We start from the raw sequence: 26,552 nt of genomic DNA, 5'->3' as shown, positions 1-26,552 counted from the left end.
CTCTACAATCAATACTTTAGGAGCTACAGGCTGTTAAAGTTAAATAAGAGATAAAAAATAGACGATTTAAGAAAGCGTCGTTTTTTTGTAATTGTTCATCATAAATAAAAATTTTAGTTTAGAGTAAGCAAGCTAAGTGACCTGCTGATAAAATATAAAAAAAAAACCGGGCAAGTGCGAGTCGGACTCGCGCACGAAGGGTTCCGTACCATAATGCAAAAAAAAAAAACAAAAAAAAACGGTCACCCATCCAAGTACTGACCACTCCCGACGTTGCTTAACTTTGGTCAAAAATCACGTTTGTTGTATGGGAGCCCCATTTAAATCTTTATTTTATTCTGTTTTTAGTATTTGTTGTTATAGCGGCAACAGAAATACATCATCTGTGAAAATTTCAACTGTCTAGCTATCACGGTTCGTGAGATACAGCCTGGTGACAGACGGACGGACGGACGGACGGACGGACGGACGGACGGACGGACAGCGAAGTCTTAGTAATAGGGTCCCGTTTTACCCTTTGGGTACGGAACCCTAAAAACAGGCCATGAGCATGTCGGGCCATGCTCAGTGTAGGTTTCCGTAGTTACCCGTCTGTCAAAATAGACTATTTGCCAAAACTCAAAAACAGCTATACAGATTAGGTTCGCTATATTTTTCCTTGAAAGACTTTACTAAGCTATGTTTTCACGATTTTTTTCATATATTTTTTTGGACCTATGGTTCAAAAGTTAGGGGAACTCCCTTTAGTTCCCACAACTTTTAAAACACAACTTTCTTTCAGATCGATTATTTCCGAAAATATTAAGTTGATCATACAATGGTTCTTGAAGACCCTTATTCATTTTAAAAGACCTATCCAACGACACCCCACACTATAGGGTGGAGGCGAAAAAAAATTCATCCCCACTTTAATGTAGGACAGCCACCATAAAAAAATATTTTTTCTACTTTTTATGATTAAATTTGACGAATATATAAATCAGTTACGCTGACAAAGTCGTAAAATATAAACTAGAAAAAATATTTTTTTAGGGTGGCTCCCCTACATTAAAGTGGGGATGAAATTTTTTTCGCGTCAACCCGATATATAGTGTGGGGTGTCGTTGGATAGGTCTTTTAAAATAAATAGGGGTCTTTAAGGATCATGTTTTGATCAACTTAATATTTTCGGAAATAATCGATCTGAAAGAAAAAAAGTTGTGTTTTCCACTTTAGTTCCCCTAACTTTTGAACCATAGGTTCAAAAGACTTTCAAGGAAAAATATAGCGAATCTAATCGGTTTAGCAGTTTTTGAGTTTTTGCAAATAGTCTATTTTGACGGACGGGTAACTACGGAACCCTACACTGAGCATAGCCCGACATGCTCTTGGCCGGTTTTTTATATTTTATCAGCAGGTCAGTTAGCTTGCTTATCCTAAACTAAAATTTTTATTTATGATGAACAATTACGAAAAGACGACGTTTTCTTAAACCGTCTATTTTTTATCTCTTATTTAATTTTAACAGCCTGTACCTCCTAAAGTATTGATCGCAGAGTAAAAATAAACATAACCAAATTTGTAGGAAATTTAATGATAAAACTTTTGTCGGAAGTAATTATAATGCTATTCGTACAGATATTCGAGATATGAGCAAAAATATGAAAAAAGGTACCTTCAACCCCCCCTTGCACCCTCAGCACACCCCCTACCCTCGAGGACTTTTAGTATGTTTATCTGGACACCATAAGGTATGCCTGTACCAATTTTCAAAACTACACGAATTATTTCCGCAGATTGCCCAAATTCGGCTTAATTTGACGTGGCTAGGTAGCAGTTTACCTACAGTATCTATTACAGTAACTAAGGATCAAAACAATGCTCAAAAAATAGTAATTGACTTAAATCTAGGGTTTCTGGTTTCTCGACCTTTTTTATTCCTCGAGGCACGGGAATTCTCGACCAAGATTTCTCGAGTTTCTCGAGTATCTCGAGAAATTTTGGAAGTTTCAATAAACACCATGTTATTTTCAATTTTTTGCTTTATTACAAATCAGACTCATATGAGTCGTAGGTGAGCTCAATAATTCAAACAAATGATATTTTTTTATTAACCATAAATTGCACTTAATAATCAAAAATTCAACAAATAAAACTATAGGTGCAGCATTCGCAAGCGCCAATGGTGACATTCTATAGTGCATTTCTTTAGATATTTAACAAAGTATAAAGAAACCACAATATTGTATTTTATTAGAGTCAATTAATTTAAATCGACGTGACTTACAGTTTTACTACGTAATATTAATACTTAATCAATGTAACAATAACAACGAAGCTGCTATAATTGTGCTATTTTGCATAGGAATAAGTATATCAGGATGATTTGAGTTATCAATAGTAATTTAGATTATTTTTTTCAACACATGAAAATCGGTCGAAGCCAGAACAATAGGGGACGGATCAAGGTAGTTTTCTATTTGGTTGGTTCACTAATAAATGTTTTAAGTACCTGAAAATGTAAAAAAAAACCTTCTTTACTTTATTTTGGCTACCTAAAAAAATACTTTATAGACACATCACCTGCTATACGCGTGTTGTTTTACTTACCTATAACAAGAGATTTATTTCTCGAGTTCTCGAGGCATTGACTTTTTTTTTCCGTCTCGACGAAGGAGAAATTTCTCGAGCAGAAACCCTACTTAAATCGCTGTAAAAAATACTAACCTAATACACAAATTAAAATGCGTTTGTACGGGACACCCCGAGGAATGCTTCTAGTGGAGGGTACACAGTATTCCGTAGATTTTTAAGTATAATCTGTGGTATAATGTAAAAATTACGATATATTAACCATTTTCGAAATAGATTGCTTAAAAACTTTCAAAAACCTGTACCCCTCTCCCATATTTTCCCTTGTTATTTTTCAACTGCGACTCAAGAAATATGTACACATATTTACGTAATAAAATAATGAAAGTGACGCTTTATAATTTTTTTTAATGAAAACTGATTTGAACTTGATAAAATGAGGTAATTTTAGGGTTCCGCACCCGAATAGTGGTGGCTCGGACAGATGAACCGCACAGGGGGGCGAATTTTGAATTTCGATCGCTGGATTTCGTGTACATATTTCGTTCACTACTATCCATATAGTTTACTACTTTCCCATACATTTTCAAGTGAAGAAATCGAGCGCTTCAATAAAAAAATCGGCCGCCAGATGGGAGCAGACGGACGTCCAAACTGGAGCCAGACTATTTTCCGCTGACTGCCCTAAAGGAACATGCCTACTTACATTTACAAACATTGATGCGTGTATTGATCTTTTGTCATGTGAAATTACAGTGAATTCCCTATTTTTTCAGATACCCTGTATGAGGACACCATTGGAATGTCCTCCACTACGCAACCGACCCTCGAGCCTCAAAATGAGACCAGTTTCTTGGCCAACCACAATATTTTTTTTGATATGGTAAGAAACACTCGTATTGCCTTTTTTGTTCCATTGCAAAACTTTTAAGCAGGTGTGTACGATTTAACTTAAACTTGGGTTACTTAGTAAATTTTACTAAGTAGGTACTTTAAATTTTGAGAGAGTAATAGGAGAAATAACTAGAGTCATCACTCATAAACTCTGGCTGCCCGGAGGCCTATAAAAACTGCTTATTCTACTCATATTATATTTTAAATGTTTATTTTGATAAATCAAAAGACTACTTGTTTTGGCATGTTTTGAATTATGGACGACTACTCGTAGAAGATAATAAATTCAATATCTAAAACCCTGATCATATAATATGTTTTACTCATAGGATACAATACAGATAGCCGTGACGTACCTACCCACAAGTAGCACAAAACTGCATTATAAGGTGTCACAAGATGTTCACGTCGGTAACTTACGCATCTATATAGAGTTATAATATGACATCCCATCTGCAATAGCTGAAAATGAAGCTCTCGTCTGTATAATAACGTTATTATGCATCACCACGGCAGCACTGTAGTGCTGCATCCGTTAATATAGGAAAACAGTTCTATATTATAGCTTTTAGCAATTAATGGAACTGAGAGCTGTAATGGTGCATTTTTTGGGCTTTAACTAAGCTATATTCTGAATAGGATGCCACAAGTGTACCCTTAAACGCTTGCATTTTAAGAAAGAACTTGTGAACTACTATTTTGCAATCAGTTATTCAGTGACATCAATTAACAATGATATAATGCGTCTTGCTGCATATAGTGGAACTTTAGTAGTGTTAATCAGCTTATTCCTATAATAGCACTTATAAAGCCCACATGATCAGAGCTCTTTGCTGACTTATGTACCACGAGTGGACACTTATACAGCCCAGTACTGATCAATGTACCTCGAGTGAACACTAAAACAGCTTATACCATTTTATCGTGGTTAATACGGTACACATTGGTTTTCTGCCATTTTTTTTATTTCAATGATATATATTATTAATTTATCCTACTTAAGAAAACGAAAACGACATCAGATTTGTGTAGGAAATCTAATTATTTTAAGAGTAACAGCTTATCGTCAAATTATACGAGTATTATAAATAAAAAAGTATTCTTTGTTTATAACATCGACCTATTTAATACTAAAATTTTCAAGTAAACAGTGATATTTTGAGGGCGCGTGTAAAATTTGATCTATATTCATATAGTATTTGACAATAAACTTTCTTTCCCATTCGAAATTCACACACATGGAGAAAAAATCAATGTTACATTTACACCTTCATGCACCTTTTTTTATAAACACCATGTCACGAAATAGTTTACGCTAACAATATAAGACAATAATAAAGGAGTGGAGCAATAAATATTCACAATCGTCCATATTATGCGTTATCAACTGCTTAAAAGCGTTAAATCAATCCTTTTAAGTCCTTTGTGCTGAAAAAAGGGTAACAGGGACTCTATTAATCAGCCTTTGCGCTGTAAATAGGTAACACGTGATCCACTAATCAGTCAATGTTCAGCTCTTAGGGTGACTGTTACCTTTAGTAATGCTGATATAATGCTGATATAGTGCAATATTTCCAATTATTCAGCTGACAGCTGATTAATTTTGTGCCCAGAATAGAGTTATATCAGCACTTACAGCGCCTCTAACACTCTTATTCAGCTGGTTTATACAGCTTAGGGTTCTATTGTGGACAATAATTCAGCTACTATACAGCAGTTCTGTGCTACTTGGGTAATGCTAATGGCCTAACATCAATCCAATAACACCTTTACCGTAACAGCTAAAAACAATTTTACAAATTACATGTACCGTGAACGACCAACGTGATAGATTGTGGGTAAATTTCATGGGTCGTCTAAACTTTTTACTATCCGAAACACATATCACATTAATCTCCTGACTTGGCTTACCTTTAAGTCCTCGCCTTCATCCCTGTTTGATAAATAGGGTATAGTTAACTTCTTTTTCGTAACGTAACACTCTTGACAGAAGTAAAGAGGTAAAGGTAGGGTATACCTACTGGTCATTTATCTTGTGTTCAAACTATTGATCTACAATTACATTTAAAATAATAGAATAGAATAGAATAGAATAGAATAGATTTATTCGTAAGCACAAACAATCGGAACAGTACATAGTATAAAAGAAAACACAAAATAAGATTAAAGTGCCACGAAATGGCCCCATCTCAGCATGTTGCTGGTGGCTTCCAGCGCTGATCTTCCGATGAGACCATCAAGTGAGAAGAATCACGGAAGGTAACAGACAAGAAGAAAAAAGACAGAAATAACATACAGTAAACAGTTAGTTAAATAAGAAAAAAGTTACACAGCAAGAAGATACAACATAACGACTATTTACAATTAAGATTAATTAATACAAAAACAAGCATCGTGCTCTAAATCGCTGTATCGATCCGGTCCGACCATATCTTGGCTGAGCATTACAGCTGTATATACTACTAGCGTAAATAGCGTAATATTATACCTTTACATTGAATTTCGTTTGTGAATGTAAACTTTTTTTATAAAACACGGTGTACCTACAAACTACAGAATGGATTATAAATAAAATAATATCATGCTTTCTGGTGACCTCACATTTCGTTTTGGCATAAATACATCAGGACAGGATTTAGTAGTATAGTAAGTATAGTAGGTACCTAGTACAAGTGGTAGGTACTTTATTACTTGGAAAAACTTGGAGCCCTCCGTATTTAGAGTACCTACCTACATGTCAAATAAAATTGAGGTTGCTATCCAGCAACCCTTATTGAATTCCAATAGACTAGTTTCACGGTAATAACAGTTTGCTTGGCAAAAATAACGCAATGAGCTCCATATTTGCTCCAAAAAGGGTGCAGAAATGATAACAAGCATCAATAAGGTTTTAATAGTTATTTCCTAGAAGTCAGTATCAAATAAACACATTTTTCCAGTTATTGGTTTCGCTTTTGTGCGGGCTAAACTAAACGTTATTCAATAAATAGGATAACATAACAAATAAGTACAATATTTATTCTCATTCTTAGCACAATTCTTCGAAAATTTGTCACTTGTTCTAATAATGATTTTTATTGTGATTTTCATGTTTTTTCTACTCAGATTCACAAGTACTATCGTTATTTATAGGAAAAAACCGGCCAAGTGCGAGTCGGACTCACGCGCGAATAGTTCCGTACCATTACGCAAAAAACGGCAAAAAAAAAAAAATGTTTGTTGTATGGGAGCCCCACTTAAATATTTATTATATTCTGTTTTTAGTGTTTGTTGTTATAGCGGCAACAGAAATACATTATCTGTGAAAATTTCAACTGCCTACCTATCATGATTCAAAAGATACAGCCTAGTGACAGACAGACGGACGGACGGACAGACAGACGGACAGCGGAGTTTTAGTAATGGGTCCTGTTTTTACCCTTTAGGTACGGAACCCTATAAATCTCATTGTTTTTATTATCGAACGAGCGAGCGAAGCGAAGTGAAGTTCTTACATTCAACTTGGAACACACGGCTGGCTAGAGGCACGTCCCGGCATTTATATGTTTTTAAGCTGAACTATCAGAGGATAGTTTGATGCACAATAACTTAAGTAAATTTGTTCTAATTTAAATGAAATTGGGTGAACGTATAGTTGAGGGCATTATATTTTAGTCATTAAATTTGGAGCAGGCTCGATCAAGAGGTTATTGAGCTTGAAGAGCTTAAAATGCTATAAAGGTATTTGCGAGGGGTCTTGCTATTCTGGTCATTTTAATTGCAAAAAAGTATGGTCGAGTTTGGTATCAAATAAAAGTGCTCGGTTTACACATTTATATTGGCTACAAATATATAATGACCACCAAAAATACTTTGGTACCCTAAATAAAAAAATCATGCTTACCAAAAAAAATTACTGAACACCAAAAAAATAAGGCCTAAAAATACAAAAGTACCACCACTTTAATTACGACTGCACTTCAAATTGTATTCAAATACCAAATATATTGAATGATCACCAAAAATCATTAATGATCACCAAATCTTGAAGACCAAATTAATGCGATATTTTCACCTAAATAAACCACTATGATTACCAAAAAATTTATACATATTACCAAATAAAGTAAACTGATGCCAAAATTACTAGCCCCTCCCGCTCAACCCCCCGTAGCCCGCACCGCATACCTACCTAACCTAATCTACTTTTCTAGTAGCATTTCGTTATGCTACTAGAAAAGTAAGTTAAACTGCTATCAGTTAAGTGGGTTAGGTTAGGTTAGCACTGCGACCCTTACAGAAACGAAATGGTACTAGAAAAGTAGGTTAGGTTAAGTTTCAACTGCTACCCATACAGATACGAAACGCTACTAGAAAAGTGGGTTAGGTTAGGTTTGAACTGCGACCCTTACAGAAAAGAAATGCTACTAGAAAAGTGGGTTAGGTTAGGTTTGAACTGCGACCCATACAAAAACGAAATGCTACTAGAAAAGTGGGTTAGGTTAGGTTTGAACTGCGACCCTTGCAGAAAAGAAATGCTACTAGAAAAGTGGGTTAGGTTAGGTTTGAACTGCGACCCTTACAGAAACAAAATGCTACTAGAAAAGTGGGTTAGGTTAGGTTAGAACTGCGACTGTTACAGAAATAAAATGCTACTATAAAAAGGTGACGAAGTGGATTAATTAATTTAATAGGATAACGATATATTAAATGATTGCACATTTTTAATTAAAATGTGGTTACAATTTTGTGATCATTTACTATTTTTGCGTTTACAATGATTATTTTGGAGCCATTTGCTTTAATAGGATAGCAAGATTTAAAAATTTGGTTATCATTTTACATTAAAATGGAGTTCTAATTTTGGTGGTCATTTACTATTTTTGGGTTTACAATGATTATTTTGGTGTCATTTTCTTTAATAGGTTAGCAAGATGTAAAAATTTGGTTATCATTTCACATTAAAATGGGGATTGCAATTTGGTAATCATTGACTATTTTTGGGTTAATAATGATTATTTTGGTGTCATATCCTTTAAAAGGATAGTAAAATGTAATAAAATTGGTAATCATTTCACATTAAAATGGTGTTATAATTTTGGTGATCATTCATGATTTTAGGGTGGTAAAATAGATTTTTTTGGTATTAAATTTTATTAAATCTGGTGATCAGTTAAATAGCAGCCATTTATATTTATAATATTGTTTTTTAATTTAAGATTTTAAAATAATTAGCAAGATAAAAACGAAATAAAATAAACATAATATTAGTATTTGACAAGAAAGATTACGGCTTACCACAAATTTAGTTTATTTTAATCTTTATGGTGACAAAATTTATCAATTAAGGGCTCCACAGATCTTGCAATAACTAGCACGTGGTTTTCGATCCTTTGACGACTAAGTAGCACTGCATTCAATTGATATTTTTGGCGAACCGCGAGTTCTCAGTTCGGGGCGAACTACTAGTTATTTATTTATTTAAACTTTATTGCACAAATTTACAAAAAAAGAGTACAATTGACGGACTTAACGGCTTGAGACATTCTCTACCAGTCAACCATTGGGCTAAACAGAGACAGTTAGTTTGGTGCAGGATTGTAATTGTAAATAATGGATATGAGATAGACACAAGTCGAGACTACATACTATGATACTATACTTACTTACACAAATATACATTTTAAATATACCTACGTATATACAAATTCAGTATATATAAATAAACATACATAATATATATAATATTATGTAAGTACCTAGTGTGAGACATCACGTAGACATTTAGTCTCGAATGCTTTCAAATAAATAAATGCTTACGCAACTGCTTTCTATTGTGTTTGTTTGTGTTTTGTTTTTGTATTGTGTTAACATAATTTTATACAAAGCGGGAACATAAAGGAAAGCTTTAAAAATGTATGGAATTTTAAAGATAACTTTTCCGCTGGGATGAAATGAGCTCGCAGATTAGAAAATGTCACTTCTAAAAAGTGTTTTTTTAGGGTTTTGCTACTTTTCTATCATTACAATGGTTATATATTATGTACAGACAGAAGTTTTTGTGGCATAAACGAGTGTTTGAGAAAATGAAACATCGATAAATCTGTTATCGATAAGTCTGTAACAGATTAATATTATAAAAGATGTAATTTCTACTTGCTGTAAATTACCGACAAATTTTAAGAACGCAAATCAATAACAAACTGGTAAATAATTTCTTTATTATTATATTTAGTGCACCTACTTAAAAATAAAAACGTAAACTGTAGTATACAGTGCCATAAGAATAGAAAACTAACAAAATAATTATCAAAAAAGATATCGAACGTGTTGTGTACAGTGTTATAATTATTAATATCTATGATAACGTTAAGGTAACATCGATAACATACATATGTCGATATTTCATTTTGTCAATCACTTTATTTTGCCACAATAACTTCTATGTCTGATTATGTATTATCATTATCACCTCATATCAATTGCTAATCTACCAACGATGATATATAAATCAAACTAGTTTTTATGTTGCTGGATTCGTTGATGTTCGATGTATTCAAAAGGTACTTAAATACACAATACAGTTCGTAGCGGCCCCCTTTTTAGGGTTCCGTACCCAAAAGGTAAAACGGGACCCTATTACTAAGACTTCGCTGTCCGTCCGTCCGTCCGTCCGTCTGTCTGTCACCAGGCTGTATCTCACGAAGCGTGATAGCTAGACAGTTGAAATTTTCACAGATGATCTGTTGCCGCTATAACAACAAATACTAAAAACAGAATAAAATAAAGATTTAAATGGGGCTCCCATACAACAAACGTGATTTTTGACCAAAGTTAAGCAACGTCGGGCGTGGTCAGTACTTGGATGGGTGACCGTTTTTTTTTTCATTATGGTACGGAACCCTTCGTGCGCGAGTCCGACTCGCACTTGCCCGGTTTTTTTAAATCTCTTTCTTTAAATTTAAATAATCACGATTATTTAGCAGTGGCTCTAGTGTGCACGTTGAAGGGCTCTCTACCCGGTCATTACCTACATGGTACGGACCACGTACCATTAATAAAATTAATTACACCCTGAAACAGCGCAACCCTTTGCGGTTTATTTAAATGGTTCTCAGTCGTTGTATTTAATGTTAAATGCGACGCGATAATGCTACGCGATCCTTAAGGGGCCCACTGATTAACAGTCCGCCGGACGGTATCGGCCTGTCAGTTGTTCGGAACTGTCAAAATTTTGTTCTCTGACAGGCCGATACCGTCCGGCGGACTGTTAATCAGTGGGCCCCTTTAAGGTAACATTCGGATTCATACTCCTGCACCTGCGTTGATGCTGCAAAAGTAAGAAATCCTGACATCCGCTACATTTAAGGATGACTCACGTTAGACCGGGCTGTGTCCGGGCCGGAGCTTCCGGCGCATCGTTTTCTATGGAAAGCATCACGTGATCGCCTGTCATGTCATAGAAAAGTAAGCGCCGGAAGCCCCGGCCCGGACACGGCCAGGTGTAACGTGAGTCATTCTTTACTTAGAAGTTAGCAACAGCAATACATTACGGCAGCGGTCGGCAACCTTTTAGCAGCCAAGGGCCACATAGTAGTTAAGGAAGTTGACGCGGGCCGCACTTTTGTTAATATATTGTGTGACTTTATCAGACATTGTTGTTTGACAATATTACATACAAAATAGCCAGGGGGGGCCTGTTGCCGACCGCTGTATTACGGCATCAAAGTTATGCCGCTACAGCAGTAACGCTAGTGCACTCTAAAAACGAATTTTACTACCTTTAATAATAAGAAGAATGGATTCTCTGCCTCTGGCTTGCCTTAGCCGGCCGGCCAGAGTGGAGTCGTTAGAGCTATAAGCTCCAGGGGTGGAAGTGAAATATGCATAAGACGCGAGTTGGCACAGTGGCTGTTAACAGCCACTGGGTAGAAAGCGGCGCACACCTCTCGACACCCCTGAGCCGCTCACACCGGTGTTGCCCTTGAGCCATCCTAGATGTCGCTTTTTGTGGGGGCCCATCTTGTGAGGGCGAGTCACCGTCTGCCGGAAATAAAATTGCATACCGTTTTATTAGGCAGGCGTCCGGTTTTTTACCCCATAGCTCAGTTCTTAGTCCATCGCTTTCACCCAATAACCTAGTTCATTTTAGATTCCATCAACTCTCAATAGTCCTTACACCCTGGCGGGTGCTGCCTCTGCGTGCGTCCCATGACACGGGCAAGGGCAGCCTCCGCTCGGTGTACCCCTTACATTTCATTAAAGTGTCAAAAGGGCCTCTACGTGTTGGCTTCGGCTCCGCGCACGCCTCCCAAAGGTCCGGAACACCATTGTTCCGTGATGGGAAAGAAGAATGTTACCTTTTATATAATCCAATATTACTATGGAATAATATTATAACATCTATAAATTACTCCGATAATTAGATTAAGATAATATATATGTAATAACAACTTGAGCATAAGTGTTTGTTGCTAGGCCTACATGAATAAAGTACGACTGATGGTGCTGCTGCAGCCTTGCAGTCGCAAGATACTGGCGATCTCACTGTCATTATTTGATCGTTCGAGTCTTTATCGTACTGTCATTTCCATTGAAATTCCCACTATTAATTCGTGGAAATTTCCAACTTTGATATTCATTTACCAAGGAATATGCTAATAATAATGCTCCACAGCAATGCCTTCGAATTCGGAATGTTAACTTGACTTTTACAGTTTGTTAAGAAAATTAGTTTACAAAGTTGAAGAACTCACGGAACTTCTGAACATTACCACACAAACAAGAGAGTCATTAGCTAAGTGTTTTGCTCATCGAACTCTAATAACTATAGAAGTCGGACTAGATGTCAAAAATAATGCATGAAGGCATTTTTCAGAAAATGTTTCCGCACTTCAATGAAGTGCCGACACTGCCACGCATGTGACGAAAATGAAAAACGTAATAAAAATGAAAAATGCCTTTAGAATAGAATAGAATTTCTTTATTTGACAGAATACGTATGGTACAAGATGACAAAGGTTTTACATGTAAGTATCAGTATTCAGTCGAAGACACGACATGCAAATAATTGACAATTTAATAATTTTAACATCAAATAAAAGCACAATATTGAAAAAACTTAGAAAATAAAAACAGTGGGTAAATTTTTCATAGTTAAAAAATGTCATCCACTTGTAACAAATTGAAAAGGTATTAAATAATAAAATGTCCAATTAAATAGTAAAATCGATAAATTAAAATATTATATGAAATGTCAAACTACAAATGGATGTCGTGTACATAATTTATTTAAAAGTCATTGGGAAAATAAATTAATAGTAAGATGTCAAGAAATATACATAATCTCTGCTACTTAAAATATTATTCTATTTGCTTTAACATTTTTTGCTCTAAAAAATCCCTTATACTATAAAAGCAATTTTCAGACAGCCATTTTGTAATCATATTGCTAAATTGGTTACTATCAATTTGCTTTAGCTCATCGGGAAGACTGTTGAATATATTTGTGCGTTATGAAAATGTATTCTGATTTTTCTGGATAGATTAGAGTATCCTATTCTGTAAAATATAAGCGCAATAATATAACTGTATGTCCTAACAAATCGTCCTCTGGGTTATGGGAATATTACGCAAAACTCTGCGTAGGGGGCGCCACTAACACAAACTGTAAACAAACTGCCTTGATGCATCAATTATACAGGGTGGAAAGGCACGACGATCCTTTCCGGAAATGGGAGATAGTTTAGCCTAAGCTCTATATTTTCTCCATAGAAACTATGTTAATATGGGCAACCGTTTCTAAATTATGACCTTTTAAACATCCACGCAAAAAACTACTTTGTTCTAACCCTAACAGGTGACAGGGTCAATGAACTTACTTGTAAACAATCAGTATTCGACAGGAAATTATGCTAATTTGTTGCCATCTAACCATTTTTAGGTCTGCTTACAGCACGGTAAGAATCATTGCAGGATTTTCGCTTTCTTAGTGATTCCACTTGTTCAATACTTGAATGAAATAGTTATGTTATTCCTTAATATTAATAATACTAACCGCAACATTGTTTACAACGACAGTTCAAATGGTGACATTGACAACCACTCAAAAGTACGCAATCGTCTTATAAATATCTCTGGTTTCCTTGACTGATAAAAAGGTTTTAGTTTCTTAACACGTTTCACAAAATTATTTTCGAATAATTGGAAACTATCTAAAATAATTAAAAATAACAAGTAGGTTGTGTTAGTTGCACCAAATGAACTTGCAAAATTAAATACTAAGAATAAATCAAGAATAAATACTTCTTCAATACCAAACTAACAAACCTTCTTGCGTGGTAGGAAATAGACAAGACGTCTGATGTTTGAAATTAAATTTTCATTGAACTATACTTATTGAATGTCATATTCTTCAAATAAAAATGTTAGATGCTCGTGGCTATTTAAATTTGTGGGGCTGTGTAAAAGATATGGTGTACCAAACCAAACGGAATGTGAAACTGCGGACGAAATGAGACAAAGGCTAATTGGTGCTTTCTGCGGAGGATAAATGACGAAGAGCATACACTATATCGCATGTGCATCGACATACTCGGGTACGGGCTGCGGCGGCGTTGTAATACACGGAGGTACATTTGAACACCGTATGTGAAAAGAAGATAGTATTAAATATTGGAAAAAAGTAATTATCTAAGAAAGTAATAAAATTGTTTGTAATATTTTTGCATGCATTTGATTTATTTGACATTTATGCGTCATTCATACATCATTGCGATACTGTCAACGATCGGAAAAAAGTGTAAAGTCCCGAGCTTTCCCGACGGAGATCCTTAATCTAGCCGTCATGTGCACATGCTATAGGGTTATCACCACAGTTAAAAAGTAGTATTTTTGCAATTTTTATTTTTTACTCAATTAACGATTCTTACCATTACCAATAGTCTCTGTATCACTTAAACGACCTAATACTTCCGGGAAGGATCGTCGTGCTTTTCCACCCTGTATATATGAGTTACTCAATGGTCAACGATTTATGCTAGTACTGCTAGTGCTGCCTCTGGCGGCAGAATATTGCAGGATTATTTCCTATTATCGTATTTTCGAACCCATCATATAACATACCGACAACCGTAGGCTCAAAGGGCTTAACGGACAAAACGCAATTTTTCAGGAGAACCCAAAAACAGTTTTTTTTTAAGAAAAGAAATCATAACTTTTTTGTTTGTTTCAATAAACTGATGCCTGTATGTGGCTTATTCTTAACTTTTTGAGCTCTTTTAAACTGATTGCTACTTATAATACAATGCTTAGTTACGAAAATAGCATGTCCGTTACGCCAAAAAACACGACTGTTTTTAAGAAGGGCATCTCTTACGCCTCTTTTTATGTGGTTTATCTTATTCAAAAAAGGGCGTAATGTACAATAAATTTAACTATATTAGTACCATTTGGCGTAAATCCAACAATTTCGTTGCAATATGGCAACTTGCTTTTAAGGAACACTATACTTCTAAGTACTATAATTTATATTTTTTTTTTCAAAAACTTATAGAGATGTATTCATTGTTAAGTTTTTTCCCCATTTTTGTTATTTTGGATACTTAAACGTGGAAAAGGTCGTTTTTTTTAGCCACAAACCAATGTTTATTTTTTTATTTTTTTAAATCACTTCAACAGAATTACTGCTGTCCTACCATCTGTATATATTTATATACCTATATCAAAACAATTTATAACAATTACTTTTACTATAGAACGTATGTATGCGTTATTTCTGTTTGTAATCTTAATTTGATCATCAATTTTACTTTTACATACTATAATACTATTAGGTACAATAGTAGTTTTGACTTTTCGTATGTCTGTTCAGTAAAACATAATGAATATGTGATTATTTATGATATAACATCAGAGTAGGTAGCAAAAAAGACAAATGGCCAGGCCTACGTACTTCTATGTAAACGTTTATAGACAGTAACTTTCATAAGGTTAATCCTATTAATTAGGGTTTAAACAAAGTATTAATATTACGTCTAATCAAAACCGCAAATGGCCCAGTCACATACAAAACTAAAAGTTATCAGTCTAACCTTGATCAATCGCCATAATTATCATTTGAATATAGTCGTGTTTTATTATTATTTTCATAAAACTGATGAAAAAAGTACCCACTAGTTCAGTTTAAAGTGCCAAATTTTATTAACCCTATACAAAAAGCATTAATGAGCACATGAGCAGGTACTGCAAGTACCAACTTAATAAAAATATTGACAAGGAAAGTACTAGGTCATCCCACTTAATAAACAGTATGTTGGCGTATCTCTTACATTGAATTCTTTAACACTCGTATAAATATCCACTAGTTGTGGGCGTAACGTACATTTAGCACTCAATAATCTACTGCAAATAGGCGTAACTGACAATAAATTAGCACAGATTTAATACAATTTCCGTTGCAAAAGGGCGTATTGTACAAAAAGTTGGGATTTACGCCAAAATATCTCACAACATTTATTTGAATTGGCAGATACGGCAAAATGCGTTGGAAAATTGTGTTCAAGCATTGACTTTTAAATTAATTAATTTTTTTAGAGCTTAACAGACATTTTTTTTTCAAGTTAACGAGACGTTAAATATACCAATCGATAGAGAAAAAAATACTGAGTATAACTGGATTCATAACTCATTTTCGCCATTTTGTCCCTTACGCCCTTTGAGCCTACGGTACTCTTACATCTTTTCAGAAGAAGTTTTGATTTCGTATTTATTCCTCTCAGAATCAGTTCATCAAACTATTCCAATTTCGACGGCAAAATAAAAATTGGCCCACTTATCACAATGTGTAGTATAAACGCGTAAAAGTGGTTTCCAATCACGTCTCAGATTTTACCCTTATCTTGGATTCTACTAAAGTAATCTTCCGAGGCTAACTTTGAGAAAACAAACTTTAAGTGACAGTCCAGTACGACAGCTGACAAAATCGTGCTCTGAATATTTACAAAGGGCTAGTTAATAAAGAAGACTATTAAATCCCGTGGACAGCAAAACGAACCAACCAATCCATTCTCAACCAACTCAGGATCAAATCCAGACTATCCACAATCTGTTACCAACGAGTCCTGGGCTATTTTGGACATATTGCTCGAAGGCAGCCAGATAACCTGGAGAAACTGGTTGTTTGTGGAAAAGTGGATGGCAAGAGGCCGAGAGAACGGTCACCCACCCGTTGGTGCGATCAAGTAAGGAACATTACAGGACTTACTGTCACTACTGCCCTTAGACAAGCCGAAGACAGGGTGAAATGGAAGCAGCTCGTCGAGGCCTCGGTGAAGGCATTTCAAGACAGGCACGACCTTCAGTAATGAAGAATACGAAGAAGAAGAAGAATCCGCAAGAATCGTCATTGTTGTGATGCTAAAATTATTGAAATGGAAATGAAATGTTTTTATTTGTCAGAATATGGTACATTCATTTGAGTATCTATTAGTCTGATATTTAAGGATATTTATCGCTGTAGTTTTTTGTGACGATGCCTGTAGCTGATTGTAAATTTGTGTTTACCTGACGAAGCCTGCGTTGCGGATATAAAAGTTTGGTCTCTGAATAAACAATTTAACCTTTACATTATACATTTTAGATATTCGCGCTCTAGCTGTTTGTCCGCGGCGTCGTTTGCGGTTGGACATTAAATAGGTACTGAATGACCGCATCATGCAGTTATTATAAAAGGCATTTAAAGCATAATACAGTGTTTTAAGCATAACATTATTCTTATTCAATGGCGCTATTTATGTTTATTCTAGTGTTAACATTTTTTAACCTTCTCTAAGAGCTCACAAGATGGCGTCCTTAAATAAGAATAGGAATGGCTAACACGCTTTTATTGTTCTCTCACAATACTTTTGTGCATATGACAGTGGTAACGCAAGTCAGATTTTAAGTATAGAAGTCATTTAAAGTAGTACTACGTGACTGATTTTTACGCATAGCTAAAATAAAATGATAACATAAAGCGCCACCTACAACAAAGATGAGGCAAGGGGCATGCACCGTGGTATGTTGTATGGAGGTTTTCCGTCTTGAGTATCTATTAGTCTCTGATATATAATAATATTTACCCTTTTGAAATTTCAAGTGGTTCTAAAACTTTGTAATACTCTGACATTTGATACCTGAATGTATAACGAGAAAACGAGTATTTATAAATAAGAAATCTAGCCTGGTTAATACGTCAGGCAACAAAGGCTCAGAAAAAAAATCTTAGAGAGAAATGTTTGGAACACAATTATTGACTTCGTAACTTTGATTGGACTAGTTAGGAGGTGAGTATATCAAAAGTCCCCGGCCGTAGCCCTTGAGTCGGGGGGGGGGCTTTGAAGGTCCCATTTCTCGGTTTTTCGATTATATCTCTGAATGATTCTATACATCTTAGCGACATATATATGACCACTATTATACAAAATGAAAATCGAGATGCAAAGTTTCCAAGATATAAGTGAACAACGAACGCGCACGAAGGGTTCCGTACCATTACGCAAAAATCGGCAAAAAGTCACGTTTGTTGTAGTTATGGGAGCACCGCTTAAATTTATTTTATTCTGTTTTTAGGGTTCCGTAGCCAAATGGCAAAAAACGGAACCCTTATGAATTCGTCATGTCTGTCCGTCTGTCCGTGTATGTCACAGCCACTTTTGTCCGAAACTATAAGAACTATACTGTTGAAACTTGGTAAGCAGATGTATTCTGTGAACCGCATTAAGAATTTTACACAAAAATAGAAAAAAAAAACAATAAATTTTGGGGGTTCCCCATACTTAGAACTGAAACTCAAAAATTTTTTTTTCATATCATATTTCATATAGGTCTTCAAAAATGATATTGAGGTTTCTAATATCATTTTTTTCTAAACTAAATAGTTTGCGCGAGAGACACTTCCAAAGTGGTAAAATGTGTGCCCCCCCCCCCCCCCTGTAACTTCTACAATAAGAGAATGATAAAACTAAAAAAACATATATGATGTACATTACCATGCAAACTTCCACCGAAAATTGGTTTGAACGAGATCTAGTAAGTAGTTTTTTTAATACGTCATAAATCGTAAACCGCAATTTTATTATGTTACTTGCTGCTACGGAACCCTTCATGGGCGAGTCCGACTCGCACTTGGCCGCTTTTTAGTATTTGCTGTTATAGAGGCAATAGAAATACATCATCTGTGAAAATTAGAAGACAGGTTAGCCTGGTGACAGACAGACGGAATCTCAGTAATAGGGTCCTGTTTTTACCCTTTGGGTAAGGAACCCCAAAAAACCAAAAAATCCCGGATCTCTCCTCTGCAAATCGGGACACAACATTAGAGTGGGACCTTTCTTTTTTTGTACCTGTTTAAGCCAAATTAGTGTTAATTACTTATGTACCTACTTATTATGTCACTTGCTATCGTGAAACATACTTTGAGCTAAGAACCTGAATTTTGAAGTGCCGAAAGTGAAAAAGTGCCGTATTTAAAATATTTATCATCAGCACTACAATTAAAATATCACGTAACAGCATATTATGTAGACCACATTTTATTTACCGTGGCGGGATTTCACTTGAGACGGTCATTAGGCGTAAACAATACGAGTAGGGACAACAAAAGATACCCGGCATACTTTTTTGCCATCACATGCTGACTTTGAAGATCAGAGCTCGTAAAGCAATTGTTCAACTCCGATCCATCATGTCGCCGTTAAAGGTAAGCTTGTCGAACCTAACATAAATTTAAATTGTACCATACTTTTCTGAAAAATAAAATAAAAATGGTTGTCTGTAAAGTCGGTTTACAGACGATAATTTTGCGTGATAACGTCATAAGAAAACATTACTATTACATTACGTAACGTTACCATGGTGATTTGTCCACGACGTTAGCATGGAGATCTGTCCACAACGTGACACTTTTTCGTGCATGCTACCGGTGTTCATCGATTTATAAGACGTTATCACTTCAAAAAACAATAGATCATGGTTCACTTTGTGCAATTTCAAGTGGAATCCCGCCATAGTAAATGAAATGGGGTTGTAGCACAAGCATTCATATCATAACGATAATCAATTTAATTTTTGCACTTTTTTACACACGTGGTCCAAGTCACAAATGGGCGAGTCTCCCGATTTCCCTACAGTACAAGCGGCTGGGGTGAAGGGGGGTGGCAACAGTCAATAGCCTTGTAGCACGGAAGACACGGAATGTCATCGTTTCTATAAAATATTTGGTATTCATTTAGGAACTGGAAATTCATTTCAATTCCTTCGTACTAGAGGAATTTCTTTTTGAGACATTATTGTTATCGTGCCAACGTTAGCAATGTTTTGTGTTCTAATAAATTATACCTTTCTATAAATAAATAATAATAGGGTAAGTAAATACATTATTAAAAAAATATTGTAGGACATTATTACACATATTGGCCAAACCCATAAGTTGCTCACAAGTGGGTTTAGTACCTGCTTAGACAACGATATATTATATTTAATTAAAAAAATATATGGTCGGGCTGCAGCTTACGGCTGTGGTGGTTTGAACTAACATTCACGCTTTAGACCAGCTAAATTATGATTGTCTGTCTATACTTCATTCCAAGTAACATTAAGCTCTAAAAGATCACAGAATCACAGATTCTAAACCTCTTCTGTACCCCTAGGTGCGTAGCCAACGTGCAATCGTTAATGCTCGTTAATCGTTTGCGAACGAAACGCAACTGTCACACGGCCCGATTCGAACTTTAAGATACCTACGTCAAATATAACGTTTACAGTTTTACGTTTCATTATTTACGTTTTTATTCAAAGAAACGTCACTTTTGACACTGTCATATCTAATCCATGCCGTTAGTATTTTTGGCACATTTGATCCGGGAGACAATCAGAATGGGGGTAATATTTTATTTGTTAAGTTAGTTTTACTCATTCTTAGGTTTATTTTAGTATATAATTTGGATGTTTAATCAATTTGTTAACATATTGACTGTTAAGTAAAAAAAAAACCATATCGTATCTAGACGTAATATTTGACGTATCTTAAAATTCGATACGGGCCGACTGTCGTACTAGTGTGGAAGAGTGGTAGAGATGACTACGATACGCTACGGAGCACGTTGGCTACGCGCCTTAGCGTAATTTTCAATCTATAGCGTGACGTGACGTACGCGTTTGCGTTAAGTATCATTCTGTATGGTATTTTGAGTATCCTAAACGTTCCGCTTGGCGCCCTATACGTCTACCACCAGTTTTGACATTGACATAACGCTCACGTCTACGTAATTTACTTTCTGTACATCTCGCTTGCACTAATATGCGACGAGCGAGATGCATAGAAAGTAAGTTACGTAGACGTGAGCGTATATGTCAATGTCAAAACTGATGGTAGACGTACTGTTCAAAATCCCATACAAAACATATGTTCACGTCACGCTATTGAATGAAATTTACACTAGGGGTTCTGTTATCGACGGCAAATTATCCAAACCCAGCCAGCCCTTTTAAATGTTTACTTTCAGTTTATAATTGTAATTGTAAACGTTTATTTCAGACAAATTATAACAGCTATTACTTTTTTTTTTTTTTTTTTTTTTTTTTTTTTTTTTATTTCCACACTTACAACTATCTTTACAGGTGCTAAACCTAAGACAATAGTGCAACTATTAACATATATAATTATATATCTATCTAACATACGTATATCTCTAATTGATGTTATGTCGCATATAACATAATATGAACAATGTGGACTTAGTGAATTCAGTCAGAGAACACCAAAACAAATCAATGTTCTCGGCGACTAGGTTAAGGGTCCGGACCGCGCGCGTCAGCGGCGCCTTCCCGAGCAGGTTGGTGCGCCCGCGCCGCTCGGCCAGCAGCCGCGGCCGGAGCCGCTGTACTGTTTATTGTAGGCTAGGGGCGTTTTATGTAGGCTAAAATAAAATAACAATAAATTAACTTTGGTCTCTCATTAAATTACTTATAAAGTTACTGGTTTAGGGTTCTTAAACATAGCACTTCGAGGTATATTTCAGTACTATGAAATTTAAGAAAAAAAAACATTTATTTCAGACCTTGGTCCATACACTTATACAAAAAAAAACTAACTAACTACAAACTAAATTTAACTTAAACTAGAAACTATAGAGGTAATAACACAGTTAACTTAGTCACTGTCAATGACGCTCTGTACCCGTACCATTAGTCACTGACAGTCGGCCCGATTCGAACTTCAAGATAGGTCAAATATTACGTCTAGATACGATATAAATAAAATAAATATATAATAAATAATATAGGGATATGGATTAGATTTGTCAGTGTCAAAAGTGAAGTTTCTGCACACTGCATATCTAATCCATATCGCATCTAGAAGTAATATTAATTTGACGTAAGTATCTTAAAGTTCAAATCGGGCCGAGTGTCAAAACTGACCCGGCCGAGTGTCAAAACTGACATATGCACTAACGTCTACGTAATTTACTTTCTATACATCTCGCTCGCACTAATGCGAGTCGAGCGAGATGCATAGAGTGTTAATTACGTTTTCATTTCTCCAGCTCTGAAAGAGGGTCATTTTTGTTCTAAAAGATGTGGAGAAAATGATAGTTACGTTTCTGCATTAGAGCATTTTACGTTCCAAGTACGATTATATTATATTTTTTTACGATAAGCAATTGAAATTTTGGTTTAAGGCGACGGTAGCGGTGGGTAAAATTTCAGATTCTGTCAATTTACCCCATTTCACATACAAGCGCACTTCACGCACACTACCTCACTTTACTGGGACAGGTCAGTGACCCATCATGTTTTTTTAAGATTGGACTTTTAGTTTAGTATTGACCACTAGCCTCCTTTGAGGGTAAAAGCGTTCCATTGAAAGATGAAAGAGAAACAATGCATTTAGTCTTGCTTTCCTTGTCTGTTCATGTCACACGTGACGTATTAATAATAATTCATTTGATTGTTGACTGTTTTACTACCTAAAATTGCTTTGTCGAGATACGCGTTTTGTACAATTAAAGCGAATAAAACAAGATGTCATTAAGTCAGATGTAAAATGTTATTTACTACTCTATACGGTTTTTCATAAGGTGCAAAATCCATTCAATGGGAATTTAAATAAATAAAGTTTCGGCAGGGTGGCAATTCCATTTTGGCGGATAAAGCGAAACAGAATAGTTCTATCGAACCTGCTTACAAATTTTCACGAGAATCAGTTGAGAAATGTGATCTGGAAAGGAGAACATACAAAAGCATTTTTACCCAAGCTGAAACGGAGACCTTTGCTAACGCTCGGCCAATGATGGTTTCGGTACACCTATAAAAAATGATTGTCCCTACTGTAATTTTAATATCTTTATATTTCAACCGGTATAGTTTTACCTTTAAAAATAATCGGTATCGCTAAACAATAGCGGTACCTTACTACTTATACGTTCACGAAATCGGTATCTGCATAACTTGATTGTTAGTAAACTAACCTGGAAAATAAACTCAAAATTACCGAAACATTTATGTACGAACGTCATTAGCGCCAACTTTGCCTCCAGGGAAACTTTGCCCAAAACGACAATTTTAAACAAATTCGTTACCTAATGTAGAAATAAAAGTTTTTAGTAGAAAATAGGTTATATTTCTGACAAAACTATATACCAAAATTGTGCATAACTTGACTTGGGAATTTTGAGCGAGTTGTCTAATATAGGGTATATTTCAGCGGGAAAAAAATTGATAAATAATGAATGCAAGTAGAAAAAATTGAGAACCCTTTGACAAATATTTCCGGGTTTCAGTTATAACACATGAAGCATAGATTATGTCTATTGAGATTTAAACTAAAAAGGCCTAAATACACAAAAGTTTTAGCGGTGGGCAAAGTAATCCGGTAATTTGGCATCCATATCAACATTGCCCACCACCAAAAACGGATTAGGGTTGTCACTTTCATCTAATTTACCCAACTTCGCAAGTAAAAGAAGGTTATGTTTGTACCCTAGAATAAGTTTATAAATATATAATGTATTTAATTTGTCTTATTATCCTTTATTTAGATGTTTTATCCCGTTAACGAATGAAAAACACAGCAAAAATCATGTTTTTGGCCATTAAACTATTGTAACAGATTTTCTCAAAAGTGACAACCCTAGCCTTTGTAAAATGCTTAGGCGAGCCTTATTTGGAAATGGGCAAAAACGGGTAGGCAACATTGCCCAGCAAATTTATTTAAAAGATTTTACACTTATCGCTAAGTTATTAACAGGGAATGGTAGGATTGCCCAAAACCTTTAAGTGATCTTTAGACATCATCATCATACTAGCTGTATTTGAATACCAAATTGACGTGGGCAATGTTGGCGAAACCCCCGGATATCTTTGCCCGCCCTCTAAAACGCAAAAAAATTGGTAAAAACACGATAAAAAAAATTTTTCTTCAAATAAACTGATGCGTGTGATCACAATGGACGTGCTGAGAAAAAAAATCATATGATATGATTTTTTTTTGAGAAATTCGTGTTTTTTTTTTTAAAGTGGGCAAAGTTGGTGATAATAACGGTACCTATTCTTCGAAGGCCGCAAAAATATGTGACATGCTCTTATGGCTCTACAAATAAGGTCGTGTCAGATATTTTTGCGGCCTTCGTTGTGTAACATAAATTGCAGGTGACTGTACATTTGGAATAATTTATTTTATTTAGTTTCAACGAAAGTTTCAAGTTTAGTACGAAAATACACCAGATATGCAATATGCACAAAATATAGACCTAATCGAAATAAAACATTGCTTTTTATAGTAAATTTATAAAACATTCGATACACAGGTATACATAACAATATCCAGGCCACAGCGCTATTGGCCTGTAAGCTTCATCTCGGTCTACAAAGCCGCAAAAACTCGCTAGTACTTAGTGCTGGAGCCGTTATTTTTTCTTGAAGATTTTCAGAGAACAGCACGTCACGCATTATGCATATAGACGGAACGAACGGCATAATCACAATCATTTATTCGTCGCAATCCATGGTATTACAGATCTAGGTACAAGACTTTCAGTTATTACTTATACGAATTACATAACGCTTCCTGTTAATAGGCAATATTTTAAGATAAAAGTTCTATAATATAATACAAGATAACAAATGTCATCAAAATTCATTGACGTACAGAAGTCAAATACGTTTTTAAAATGACGCAAATGAATACCAGCATAATGAAAATTAATCCTAATCGGTAAAGATGAGTCTTTAAACTTTTTTCATTTTAAGCGAGTTTTGAAGGAACATAATACTTAAATTCGACTGTAATCGTATTGTTTTAAGATAGTTTACTGCGGTTTTCAACCATTATGACGCGTAAATAACAGCAAATCTTATTTAAATAAGACGCGAGCTGATATTTATGTACCCTATTTTTTGAAATACAATTTATCTACTGGTATGCTTTCTCGTGTGCGTATACGATTTAATGTCAATATAATTGTCAAAAGCAAGCAAATCAAGCTGTCATTTTCATTTGAAGAAGTATACGTGTGTTTCGGTGCAGCCCCAGCGGGCATCTGACTTGAAGAGGAATTTTGAGTGATGTCGTCAATGTATGGAAATTGTTCGAAAGTTTACATTTGAGATTGAATTTCAGTGTTGTCTTTGTGAGTAAAAATATAAATCGATAATAAATTGGTAGTTGAATTATCTAGCTTTAAAAATCACATAATAATTCAATTACTGTCAAAGACAAAATTCTTTTGCTTCTGTCTCAAACGGAACTCCATATTTTGATTTTTTGATACTTTTAGTGTCCATTTGTAGAGAATAACAGCAAATTAAAAATATAATGGCATGAAGAGTCGGTACACGGTTTCTTCGTGAACAAATTTACGTGTAATTTAATGCAATTATTAAACATTTATTGAACAAATTATGGTCACAAAGTGAGGTCTAAATCGAAAACGTAATATACCGGCCCCTTAAATGGATTTGTTATACAATTTCCATTTTGATATTTATCTCCCCATTCCATAAATAACGATAGGTACTTTTGCCTAAATTGTTAATTGATAGTACCCTCAAGATGATAAGAGCCTTTCATCCCTTGGTTAACAATCTACAGTAAAGGGCCATAAAGTTTGCACATCGGTATTTAGAAAGAGAATATTGGAGGCAACGAGAATGAAAGAGACAACGCTCTACGAAGCCGAAATTCCGATGTGCAAACTTTATGGCCCTTTACTGTACTATCTCGATAGCGTTTATGTCAGTGCCAAACTGGCGGTAGCAACACTGGGGGCCGATTTTTGAATTTTGACCGCTCGATTTCGTGTATTTCGTTCAATAATATCTCCAGTACCCGGCATTTAAATTCTACTAATAGAATTGAAATCGAATGGTCAATACCACTCGATTCCCAATTTCTCGCTCGTATTTCAAAAATTAGCATTTCGCTGTTTTCCACCGATTTTCGAGTGACGAAATCGAACGCTCGAAATTCAAAAATCGGCCTCCAGTACATAATTTAATAATAGACATCTAAAATTTGCTAAAATTGAAATTCCAGTAATATTGCGGCACGTGTCTGCTTTGTCGGCAGTAACCTGTCCAGTCCAAGGCCTCATATTTTTGGTGGTAGATATTGCTTGCAACAACATTTAATGATGTGAGTTCTAAAATATAACATGGAAAAAAGTTAAAGGGTTAATTATTAATATACAACGTGTAATAAAAATATTGGGGGATCGTGTTCTGATTAGAAAAAAAAGATAAAAAAATTTTTTGCCCTTTGTATGGAGGGTTGGCCGACTTGGATACCTGCACCATATTTTTTTTCCCTTCAAAAAATTTTATTCTACTTTTTCCTAATCAGAACACGATACCAAATATGTCCTAAAACGAATCCTTACTATTTTTATATCCTTGTGTAAATATGTATACCAAATTTTTTTTTTCAAAAAATCATTTTTATTAAGCAAGATTTCATCGCTAACTGTAGGCTTAGCACATGATTGGCGCGACAGTATCTCGCTCGCAACATAGACTAGGTACCCGTCTTTTTGAGCTGCTAGCGACGCAGTACTTTTCTTTCAAAAGACAAT

The 26,552-nt window shown here is 35.2% G+C and overlaps 1 protein-coding gene and 1 long non-coding RNA gene across 3 annotated transcripts in view; one reads left to right on the top strand and one right to left on the bottom strand.

The window, feature by feature from the left end:
• The window catches only part of LOC134806408 (glycine receptor subunit alpha-1), an 88,297-nt gene that overhangs the window by 18,534 nt on the left and 43,211 nt on the right, over positions 1 to 26,552 (top strand). For both annotated transcript variants that reach the window (XM_063779673.1, XM_063779674.1), the window contains exon 2: positions 3,348 to 3,454. In XM_063779673.1, the coding sequence (XP_063635743.1) occupies positions 3,357 to 3,454 (98 nt within the window). In that variant the 5' untranslated portion in view covers positions 3,348 to 3,356. The remainder of the gene's footprint in view (positions 1 to 3,347; positions 3,455 to 26,552) is intronic.
• LOC134806467 (uncharacterized) overlaps positions 1 to 26,552 on the bottom strand; it is a 184,345-nt gene that overhangs the window by 154,969 nt on the left and 2,824 nt on the right. The gene's annotated exons all lie outside the window — the stretch shown is intronic.

The sequence above is a fragment of the Cydia splendana genome, chromosome 3, assembly GCF_910591565.1.
Source record: "Cydia splendana chromosome 3, ilCydSple1.2, whole genome shotgun sequence".
In the NCBI taxonomy this organism is placed as follows: Eukaryota; Metazoa; Arthropoda; class Insecta; order Lepidoptera; family Tortricidae; genus Cydia; species Cydia splendana.
Note: the sequence above shows the minus strand (reverse complement) of the source record. Positions and strands in the feature narration are given on the sequence as shown.